Source organism: Cynoglossus semilaevis, chromosome W (genome assembly GCF_000523025.1).
Source record: "Cynoglossus semilaevis isolate Cse_v1.0 chromosome W, Cse_v1.0, whole genome shotgun sequence".
NCBI classification, from domain to species: Eukaryota; Metazoa; Chordata; class Actinopteri; order Pleuronectiformes; family Cynoglossidae; genus Cynoglossus; species Cynoglossus semilaevis.
Window position 1 is genome coordinate 503,607 of NC_024327.1, and position 11,878 is coordinate 515,484.

The 11,878-nt window shown below is 44.5% G+C and overlaps 1 protein-coding gene across 1 annotated transcript in view; it reads left to right on the forward strand.

Annotated features, from left to right (window-relative positions):
- The first annotated feature begins 10,138 nt into the window (after positions 1–10,138).
- The window catches only part of LOC103396877 (nitric oxide synthase, brain-like), a 44,256-nt gene continuing 42,516 nt past the window's right edge, over positions 10,139–11,878 (forward strand). The window contains 2 exon segments of the mRNA XM_025052857.1: positions 10,139–10,773; positions 10,775–10,843. Of these exon segments, the coding sequence (XP_024908625.1) occupies positions 10,139–10,773; positions 10,775–10,843 (704 nt within the window).

Below are 11,878 nucleotides of genomic sequence, written 5' to 3' on the forward strand. Positions count from 1 at the left end.
ATGAGGAGATCCAGGAGAGTGTGCAGAGAAAGAGATTAGCGAAGAAGAGATGGGACAGTGACAGAACAGAAGAGAACAGACTGGAGTACAAAGAGAGGACAAGGGAGGTGAAGAGGGAAGTGGCCAAGGCCAAACAAAAGGCATATGAGGAGTTGTATGAGAGTTTGGAAACAAAGGAAGGAGAAAAGGAGTTGTATAGATTGGCGAGACAGAGAAATCAAGCTGGGAAGGATGTGCAGCAGGTGAGGTTGATTAAGGACAGAGAGGGGAATGTGATCACAAGTGAGGAAAGTGTGCTGAGAAGATGGAAGGAATACTTTGAGGAGTTGTTAAATGAGGAAAATGAAAGGGAAAGTAGAAACGAGGAGCCAGAGACTAGTAGGAAGAAGGTAGATCAGGTTAGAAAGGATGAAGTTAGAAAAGCCCTGAAGAGGATGAAGAGTGGAAAGTCAGTTGGTCCTGATGACATACCAGTGGAAGTATGGAAGTGTTTAGGAGAAGTGGCAGTAAATTTCCTGACTGGTTTGTTTAACAGAATTTTAGAGACTGGCAAGATGCCTGATGAGTGGAGAAAAAGTGTTCTGGTGCCAATTCATAAGAAGGGTGATGCACAGAGTTGTAACAACTACAGAGGGATAAAGTTGATGAGCCATACAATGAAGATTTAGGAAAGAGTAGTTGAAGCTAGGTTGAGGCAGGAAGTGGAGATTTGTGAACAACAGTATGGTTTCATGCCTAGGAAGAGTACCACAGATGCAATATTTGCCTTGAGGATGTTGATGGAGAAGTACAGGGAAGGTCAGAAGGAGCTGCATTGTGTATTTGTAGATCTAGAAAAGGCATATGACAAAGTGCCAAGGGAGGAATTGTGGTTTTGTATGAGGAAGTCAGGAGTGGCAGAGAAGTATGTTAGTTTGGTGCAGGACATGTATGAGAATAGTACAACAGTAGTGAGGTGCGCTGTTGGGAGGACAGAAGACTTCAAAGTGGAGGTGGGACTACATCAAGGATCGGCCCTGAGCCCCTTCTTGTTTGCTGTGGTGATGGACAGATTGACAGATGAGGTCAGACAGGAGTCCCCATGGACTATGATGTTTGCAGATGACATTGTGATCTGTAGTGAGAGTAGGCAGCAGCTAGAAGAGAACCTAGAGAGGTGGAGGTTTGCACTAGAAAGAAGAGGAATGAAGGTCAGCCGCAGCAAGACAGAGTACATGTGTGTAAACGAAAGGCAGAACAGTGAAATAGTGAGGCTACAAGGAGCAGAGGTGGTGAAGGTGCAGGAGTTTAGGTACTTAGGATCAACTGTTCAGAGCAGCGGAGACTGTGGAAGAGAGGTGAAGAATAGAGTACAGGCAGGATGGAACAGCTGGAGCAAAGTGTCAGGAGTGATCTGTGACAGAAGAGTGTCAGCTAAGGTGAAGGGAAAGGTTTACAGGACAGTGGTGAGACCAGCCATGATGTATGGTTTAGAGACAGTAGCAATAGGCAGAAGACAGGAGGAGGAGCTGGAGGTGGCAGAGTTAAAGATGCTAAGATTCTCTTTAGGAGTGACAAGAATGGACAGGATCAGGAATGAGGTCATTAGAGGGACAACACAGACAGGAAGGTTTGGAGAAAAAGCTAGAGAAGCCAGATTGAGATGGTTTGGACATGTGCAGAGGAGGGACAGTGGATACATTGGTAGAAGAATGTTAGAGATGGAGCTACCAGGGCGGAGAAAGAGAGGAAGGCCAAAGAGGAGATATATGGATGCAGTGAGGGAGGACATGCAGATAGTTGGAGTCAGAGTAGAAGATACAGAGAACAGGGAGAGATGGAAATCAATGATTTGCTGTGGCAACCCCTGAAAAAAAGGGACAAAGCCGAAAGAAAAAGAAGAATAGGGCAGCTGTATGGAGGAGGTTTCTTGAAGACGTTTCACCTCTCATCCAAGAGGCTTCTTCAGTTCTGACTGACTACTGGTGAGTTCTAGTATTTAGCCTCAAGGAGGTGAATGAGGAGTGATGCCATACCTGTGGAATAATAGTATCACCAGAGCGACACTTTTGGCTGGTTATCTTTAAGAATGAAACTGTGGTCTTGTTGTCAGGGATAGGTTTGATTAGAGGTCATCAAGTTCTCTCTCCAAAGAATTCAACCCATCCCCCTTCTCTCTTGAGAAAGACAATCTGAGGGCCAACAGAGTGAGTGTACTTTCATAAAGAGAATCAGACATTTTGTACAAGTTACTCGTACACATATCCGCTTTTCACCGACTCAGTCGCAGTCATTTTATGTTTCAGATGACATCAAAAGTAGGACTGTTGGGAAGCTGCAGGCACAGGCTTGTATTTCACTGTCAGTTCTTTTCTTCTGCATTGCCCAGACCCTGCCGCTGACAGAAAAAAAAATTGGATCCCCTCAGAGATAATGTGGAAATGACCCCTCTGAACTTGCGGCAAAGGGAACTTATGGCTGTTTTATTGATGTGGCTTTAGGCGTAACAGTTTAAACATGCAAAAGAAATATGTTACCTATGGAAAGAAAACTGGGCGTCATGTTTCATAATAAGAACTGTTAGGCAACTGGACTTGAATTTTCTAAAAGAAGACGTTTCACCTCTAATCTAAGAGGCTTCTTCAGTTCTAACTGGTGGTGGGGAGTACAGCAGATACAGTATATACTCTAGGTGAGAAAGAATAAAGCTACTTCAGCACCACGCTGTTGGGTGGGGCCTTGGGGTCAACTGTGAAAGTGTACACAGTCGTTAAGAGTCTGATGGGTCGTTGTAGTCTCCATCAGAACAGTTTCGGTCACCTGCCTCTGTTGTGTGAAACTGAGGTGAAACTTTTGGGTATTGTTCCTAAAAGTGCTTTGTATGTGGTATGTGTATGATAGGTTGTGTCTGAGTCCACCTCCTCTGTTGAGTGATGGTTTTTCCAGGTTAACAAAAATGGCTTCTTTTACCCCTCTCTCAAACCATCTGTCTTCCCTGGCCAAAATGTGTACATTGTTGTCCTCAAAGGAGTGTGTTTTGTCCTTGATGTGTATGTGAACAGCTGAGTCCTGTCCTGAGGAGTTGGCCCTCCTGTGTTAGGCCATGTGCATGTGTAGCGGTTGTTTAGTCTCCCCAATGTACAGGTCAGTACACTCCTCACTGCACTGAATGGCATAAACCACATTGTCCAGCTTGTTCCTTTGAGTCTTGTCTTTGGGATGAACCAGTTTTTGTCTTAGGGTGTTGCCAGGTTTGAAATGTACGGGGATCTGGTGTTGGTTAAAGATCCTCCAAAGTTTTTCCGAATGAGTTCTAGTATTTAGCCTCAAGGAGGTGAATGAGGAGTGATGCCATACCTGTGGAATAATAGTATCACCAGAGCGACACTTTTGGCTGGTTATCTTTAAGAATGAAACTGTGGTCTTGTTGTCAGGGATAGGTTTGATTAGAGGTCATCAAGTTCTCTCTCCAAAGAATTCAACCCATCCCCCTTCTCTCTTGAGAAAGACAATCTGAGGGCCAACAGAGTGAGTGTACTTTCATAAAGAGAATCAGACATTTTGTACAAGTTACTCGTACACATATCCGCTTTTCACCGACTCAGTCGCAGTCATTTTATGTTTCAGATGACATCAAAAGTAGGACTGTTGGGAAGCTGCAGGCACAGGCTTGTATTTCACTGTCAGTTCTTTTCTTCTGCATTGCCCAGACCCTGCCGCTGACAGAAAAAAAAATTGGATCCCCTCAGAGATAATGTGGAAATGACCCCTCTGAACTTGCGGCAAAGGGAACTTATGGCTGTTTTATTGATGTGGCTTTAGGCGTAACAGTTTAAACATGCAAAAGAAATATGTTACCTATGGAAAGAAAACTGGGCGTCATGTTTCATAATAAGAACTGTTAGGCAACTGGACTTGAATTTTCTAAAAGAAGACGTTTCACCTCTAATCTAAGAGGCTTCTTCAGTTCTAACTGGTGGTGGGGAGTACAGCAGATACAGTATATACTCGAGGTGAGAAAGAATAAAGCTACTTCAGCACCACGCTGTTGGGTGGGGCCTTGGGGTCAACTGTGAAAGTGTACACAGTCGTTAAGAGTCTGATGGGTCGTTGTAGTCTCCATCAGAACAGTTTCGGTCACCTGCCTCTGTTGTGTGAAACTGAGGTGAAACTTTTGGGTATTGTTCCTAAAAGTGCTTTGTATGTGGTATGTGTATGATAGGTTGTGTCTGAGTCCACCTCCTCTGTTGAGTGATGGTTTTTCCAGGTTAACAAAAATGGCTTCTTTTACCCCTCTCTCAAACCATCTGTCTTCCCTGGCCAAAATGTGTACATTGTTGTCCTCAAAGGAGTGTGTTTTGTCCTTGATGTGTATGTGAACAGCTGAGTCCTGTCCTGAGGAGTTGGCCCTCCTGTGTTAGGCCATGTGCATGTGTAGCGGTTGTTTAGTCTCCCCAATGTACAGGTCAGTACACTCCTCACTGCACTGAATGGCATAAACCACATTGTCCAGCTTGTTCCTTTGAGTCTTGTCTTTGGGATGAACCAGTTTTTGTCTTAGGGTGTTGCCAGGTTTGAAATGTACGGGGATCTGGTGTTGGTTAAAGATCCTCCAAAGTTTTTCCGAAACTCCTGAAATGTATGGAATGACGACATTCCCCCTCCCCCTGTTGTCCTCCCTCTTTGTGGGCCTCTTTTTGTTTGTTTTTTAAAAAGCCCATGTGGGATAGCCACAGGTCTCAAGAGCTGTCCTAATATGTCCCTGTTCTCTCATCTTACCTCTGTTGGTGGTGGGAATGCTGTCTGCTCGTGACTGTAGGGTTCTGATGACTCCTAATTTGTGCTCCAGTGGGTGGTGTGAGTCAAAACGGAAGTACTGGTCGGTATGGGTTGGTTTCCTGTACACCTCTATGTTGCGTTGTCTGTCCTCTGAGATGTGAACAGCACAGTCCAGGAATGCAAGACTGTTGTTTTTCACATCTTCTCTGGTGAACTTGATGTTCCTGTCCACTGCGTTGATGTGGTCTGTGAAGTTATCGACCTCATGGACCTTGATTATGACCCAAGTGTTGTCCACATATCGGAACCAGTGGCTGGGTGATGTTCCCACGTTGGAGTGTAGAGCTCGGCTCTCCACTTCCTCCATGTAGAGATTTGCCACTATGGGAGACACAGGAGAGCCCATCGTGCAGCCATGCTTCTGTCTGTAGAAGGACTCGTTGAACTGGAAGTAAGTGGTGGTGAGGCAGACATCCAAAAGGGCACAAATGTGGTCAATGGTCAGGTTGGTTCTTACCGACAGGGTGTGATCTTGAAGAAAGTGCATCCTCACTGTTGCTACTGCCTCTGTGGTGGGGATGCATGTAAAAAGTGATGTGACATTGTAGGAGACCATGGTCTCATCCGGGTCCAGTTTTAAGAACCAACCTCAGACACAACCTATCACCCACATACAAAGCACTTTTATGAACAATACCCAAAAGTTTCACCTCAGTTTCACACAACAAAGAGGCAGGTGACCGAAACCATTCTGATGGGGACCACAACAACCCATCAGACTCTTAACGACTGTGTACACTTTCACAGTTGACCCCAAGGCCGCACCCAACAGGGTGGAGCTGAAGTAGCTTTGTTCTTTCACGCCTAGAGTATATATTTGCTGTACTCCCCACCACCAGTTAGAACTGAAGAAGCCTCTTGGATTAGAGGTAAAACATCTTCTTTTAGACGTCCAGTTGCCTAACAGAACTTTTTAAACTTAGGTCCCATTGTTGCCGGATGAATCCTAATTAGCACATTTGTACAATCATTTCAACCACTGTAGGCTCAATAGTTCGACACCTTCACTTTGACACCTCTATACTTGCTGATTAAGATAATTAGAACAACAGGACACAGATGCTGCCCACTGAGCCTCAACGGTCGCCCAGCCGTCATCTCACGTTCTTCTTCGCAGCCAATCACAGTGTGACAATTGGTGACGCTTGACTTAGCAAACAATGACGCAATGACGTGAAAATTCATGAGCACCGTCACACACGTCTTAACGCAAGCACAAGTAGGTTGTCTAGACCATTGTTTCCCAATTACGGCTTTCTGAAATTAACACTTTTTTTTAGTTTAAACAGTAGAGTCATTTATTGTTTGCTAATGTAGCTACGACAAGCTGATAGAAAACATAACACACTGTTATGGGGGGGGTTCTGAGGACCAGAGGGAGAGGGGAGAGATGCCGTTTTCAATGCCGTATGATAAACGGAGGTAATTATTTCTCCTATTCTGGGGTGAGTTTTAAGTGCTGCTGATATTGCTGGATGGTGTTTTTTCTGCGCATCAGTGTTGAGGACATACTGCATTATGAAAAACTTTGACTTTGTGTCTCCAGAACGTTCTGTCAACTCTAAGTGCCTGTTTCTACAACTAAGTAGAGGTTTGATAATCTGTTAACATCTGGAAGTGTGGTTTAGTGGTGTAGAACAGCTGCAGATTAGGACCCCCCCCGTACCCCCCTTCCCTTCCAGGCCTTGCACAGGATGACTTTACCCATTATATTACTCCTACCTGTGCAAAAATTAGCCTTCTGCTTTGCTAATACGCAACTGCAGGACCATTAGCATGTGCGATACAAAAGCTAATCACATTGGCTCATTTAGCACAGAGCTAATGCGCCTGAGGCATTGGAAGTGACAAGATAGGAGGAACAGCCAGGAAGTAACCATTCATTGTCGTGGGGGGAGGGGGCGCAGGAGCCAATCCCAGGTATTGCCAGGCGTGGGCAGGATACACCCTGGACATTTCCCCAGTTCATCGCAGCAACACATATAGAGATAAACAACCACTCACACTCACAATCTCACTTGTGGTCAATTTATATTGTTCGATCAACCTACTACAAATTTATCAAGTTTTTGGGTTTTAGGAGGAGTTCCACGATCAACCGGGAATGGAAACTCGCACACCAGTGATCTTCTCGATATAGAGTCAAGTGTTCTACAAACATTTTCCACCGTGTGGCCCCTTGGGAACTGTATGAACCATCCATCCATCCGTCCTTGTCCGCTTATCCGTCACCAGGTCGAGGGGGCAGCAGTCTCCACAACCGACACCCAAATCACACTGCACCGCACTAGCCCCTCATAAACTTTTGTGCGGGTGGTGAGTCCACTGGAAGGTACCAACCACCCTAACTGGGATTCGAACTTGCCTAGGAGGTTTACCCTGGGGCTCCACACCAATGGCAGAGACATTGCCTGAAACGTCTTCAAAAAAGTTGCTTTCGATGTAACTATTTTTTGAACAAGCTAAATGTTCTTACACTTAATCAGCTCTTCCAACCCAATCTGCCAAGGTGGTTAGACGTTTTTGATTGACACAATAAAAAAAAGAAAGTAGTGTGGTCTCAACTTTAAGATATTACATTTAGGTAAAGCAATATGTTTTGTAGAGGAACAAAATGTTGGACATTTCGGTACTGGTTATTTTTCCCTCTAAATTAGATGTCATATCTCAAGATTTCTCAGTTTACTGCGTTTAAATGTTGGAATTCTGATGTACTAATGCTGTAAAACTACTTCTAGTTAATTACAAAAAAATATATAAGTTTAATTTTTTACAATTTTTTTACACCAGATTACACTGATTTATGTCGCAACACGCCTTGGTCCGTCCCTCTGCCTCCATCCCGAGGCCTGACGACGGCTCTATAGGAGGAGTGTGGATATGGGGAGAGTCGGCAGTGGTGCCTGCTGGGTGATGACGATAGTCGACATAACTAAACCCACCTACGGTTCATTTAAATGCCCGCGCACGCGGCTCTCCCCCACCTCGTCACCAGTGTCGCTACCGTGTATTTATAAGGCGCCCCGGTGCGCGCAAAGGCACAAGCGTGCCCGCTCTCTGTAGGGACAGAGCGCAACCACTTAGAGACGGGTTTCATTTTTGGATGAGAGAGAGCTGCTGAGCAGACGCCTCTACTGCTGCCGCTGCTGAGGAAGAGACGCAGGAGCGCAAGTTTCATCCTAACTTCACCAGAGTCGCCTTCATCCATGGGGTGAGTTCTTATCCATATCCCCTCCCCTCCCGTTCTGTTCCTGAGAAATTATGCTGCGTTATACCATTTGATGGACACTGATAGTAGAACGCTTTTAAGAAAATATTAAGAATAATACGCAAATCTAAGATTTATTTTTCTTTTGTTGTATTTATCATTAAAAACGACTTGTTAGGACTTGTTGCTGTGGGGAAATTGCATAAAATCTATTTAATTTGGATTTTTGTGATTAAAAAAAACAAACAAAACATTTTTGCTCATTTTACCCCAATTGTATCGGTGCCTATTGAGAGAATGCGCAGTACCAAATAGTACCAAACTGCACAGTTGTTTTAATTTGGGTCATGTTTTGTTTTTTAGTTTTTGTGGGGTTTTTTTTTGTTTGTTTCTTTTGTTTTTTTGTTTTTATTGTTTTGGGTTTCACCCTAACGTGTTGAATTGTGTCATCCTAAAACCGCTCCTTCATCAACCAGTCCATCATCCTCCTCCGCCGCGTCCTTCTCTGTCATTGTTATTCTCTAACTTCTACCTTTACCACCGTGTGTCGACGCTGTTCCACAGGCATGCTGTGCGTTTGTGATTGACGTTGTGATGCTGTGGCTGTCATGCGATATTGATCTCTGTGTAGTCAATGTTAATGTTGACTTGACTCGCAAAGCTGAAAAACAAAGATAAGTTGTCTTAAAATCGGCTAAAAATGATGAAAACGCTCTCGCCCTGCAATCAATTGGAAGATTACACGTCACCTGGTGCATTTTGTTGACATTTCTAAACTTGTATAAATACGGTCAAATAAATATAATATAATATAATATATATAAGATGGTGGCGCTTTCGCCTAGAGGCAACGTCTCTGTCATTGGTGTGGAACGCCAGGGTTCACCTCCTGGGCAAGTTCGAATCCCGGTTAGGGCGGTTGGTACCTTCCAGTGGACTCACCACCCGCAGGAAGGTTTAGGGGAGTTGGTACGATGCAATTCGATTTGGGTGGCGACTGCTGCCCCCGCGACCCGTTAACGGATGAAAATGGATGGATATATAAGATGCCAGTATGTAGAGATTCATAATCTATTTCTTTAAACGTATCAGATTTGACTGAGGCAAGGCAGATACATGCAAGTATAATTCCCCGTAGAAATGGACACACACCCCGACCCTCCTCTGTCACTCCCAACATTTGTGATGTCCGTCACGTGACTGTGTGTAGTTTCTTTCTATGTGTAGTTTCTTTCTGTGTTTTTTTTGCCATGTGATCAAATGGAACCTGTGGTAGAACTTTTTGACTTGGGGGGGTCTACAAAGGTCAAATCGCTGTCACCCCAAAGTGTCAACAGTATTTGAGTGAATATTTTTTGCTCTCTGTGAAATCAAACAAAAGTGATTCTGTGCCTTGGTGGTTTGGCCAGTGGACATAAACAATGAAAGTCATTTTGAAGCAATCATGAACCATAGATAAGAACTGGTTACTAAATGACTTTACGCAGATGAAGCTAAAGTAATTATCTAAACAGTAGTCTGTCGGAAAATGAAGCCACTTGTTAAATGATTTACTAGAATTACAATTTTACCCAGAGGGTTTGATCGCATTTGATAGATATAGGTTGTATTTAATACAATATGATAGTGGTGTTAACACCAACTCTGCTGCAAAAGGTGGCGCCAAGTGTGTTGTTCCTTTGGAACTCAAACCCAGGACCTTCTGTGTGTAAGGCAGATATGCAAGTGTCCTGCTTACACATCTGCCTGGGTCCTGATAATGCAACCGGCAGAATGATTGTGCTTTTGCAAAGTCCATCTGTCCTGTTCTTATACACAATCCATGAATGACTCCCAGGTTCAGTTTGGTCCATTTGAGGTGAATGAGCAGTGAGACCAAAATATAAGAATACATTTGTCTTTATAAGAACATTATGGACTAACATGGCATTATTAGTCCACCCTTAGAAATGCCACAGAATATTTCCTATCCGACTAACACTTCTTCCACCTCCCCTTCTCTGTCTCTGTCTGTTATATTTCAGAATATTCCCCGTGAATTAACAAATATAAACAAATATATACAGACGGCAGCGCTCATCTTCCAGTTCCAAACCTTTGCTCACAGGCAACATGCAGGAGTCAGAGGTGACCGTGTGCCAGCTGCAGCCCAACATTATCTCCGTGCGCCTTTTCAAGAGGAAGGTCGGCGGTCTGGGTTTCTTGGTAAAGCAGAGGGTCTCCAAGCCTCCTGTCATTGTGTCAGACCTCATCCGCAGTGGCGCAGCAGAGGAGTGTGGACTGGTGCAGGTAGGTGACATCGTCCTGGCCGTCAACAACAAGCCCCTTGTGGACCTTTCATACGAAAGAGCCCTGGAGACCTTGAAGAACGTGTTGCCCGAGAGCCACGCTGTGCTCATCCTCCGCGGTCCGGAGGGCTTCACCACACACTTGGAAACCACCCTGTGCGGAGACGGCCACCGCCGTACAGTGAGGGTCACGCATCCTGCCTTTCCACCCTCAAAGTCCTTTGAGCACTGCTCCCCCCTCAGCCCATTTAGCCCTGGGCAGCAGCAGCAGGCCAACAAGGATCACCAGCTCTGCGCCATAGAAAATCTGTCCTCTGCATCCATCACACAGTCCCTCCTGCAGCGGGGAAGCATACATGTCCAGGACCCCCTGCTGATGAGGGACGGGGGCTGTGAAACACTCCTGTGCAACGGTCAGGAGGAAAACAATGATCTGCTGAAGGAGATTGAACCAGTGCTGTCTCATCAAAAACAGCAAAAAGGAGATCAACGTAGAAGGCCAGAGGAATGCTGAGATTCAAGTGGCCTGGTAATTTGTGATGAGATACTGAAGTATTGATTCCCACGTTCAAGTGTTTTTGTGCTCATTCTGTTGACCAGTTTACGATTTAAGTGACTGATGAAATCTACTAAGGAGTTCCGGTGTCCACACACAGACACCGAAGTAACCAAGAACCGATTATCTGACCAATCATCAAATATACTCCAAACTGACTAATAACTATCAGAATCAAATATCAGAGGTTAGATCCTCATTAATTCAATTTAAACCAGATTTGAAAACTACAGCCCGTGGGCCCTCAAAACAGTTATTTTTGTACATTTTTATTGATATTATTTCGCCCGACATTCCATATCCAACTAACACTGAACTGACTCGCCGGCCAAAAGGGTCAAAACGTTTGCCCACCCTTGATTTGAACCATTATACAGACATTACAGTCACTTTGTCTTAAACCTCATTTAAAGTAAATATATAGTCTAAAGTATAAAGTATAAACCAGCCACTAGGTTACACGAAGCAGTGTTTTATAGTGCCGGTCCCAAGCCCGGATAACTGGTGAGGGTTGCGTCAGGAAGGGCATAAAACTTTTAGCCAAATCAAATATGCAAATCACCAAAACGATTTCCATACCGGATCAGTCGAGGGCCGGGTTAACAACGACCGCCAACAGTGCCTTTGACCAACAAGGCACTGATGGAAATTGGGCTACTGTTGGTCAGAGACAGCGTCAGAGACAGAGAAGAAGAGGAGGGCATTTGGTTAGGAAAAAAACAGAAAAGAGGTGGAGAGAAGAAGAGTAGATATTTTGTGTGTGCAGGAGACCAGGTGTAAGGGCAGCAATGCTAGAAACATTGGAGGAGGCTACAAACAATTTTATCATGGTACAGATGGGAAGAGAAATGAAGTAGGGGTGATCCAAAAGGAAGAATATGTAAGAAATGTGGTAGAGGTGAAACGAGAGTCAGACAGGTTGATGTGTGTGAAGGTAGAAATAGAAGGAGTGATGATAAATGTTGTTAGTGGTTATGCCCCACAGGTGGGCTGTGAGTTGGAAGAAAA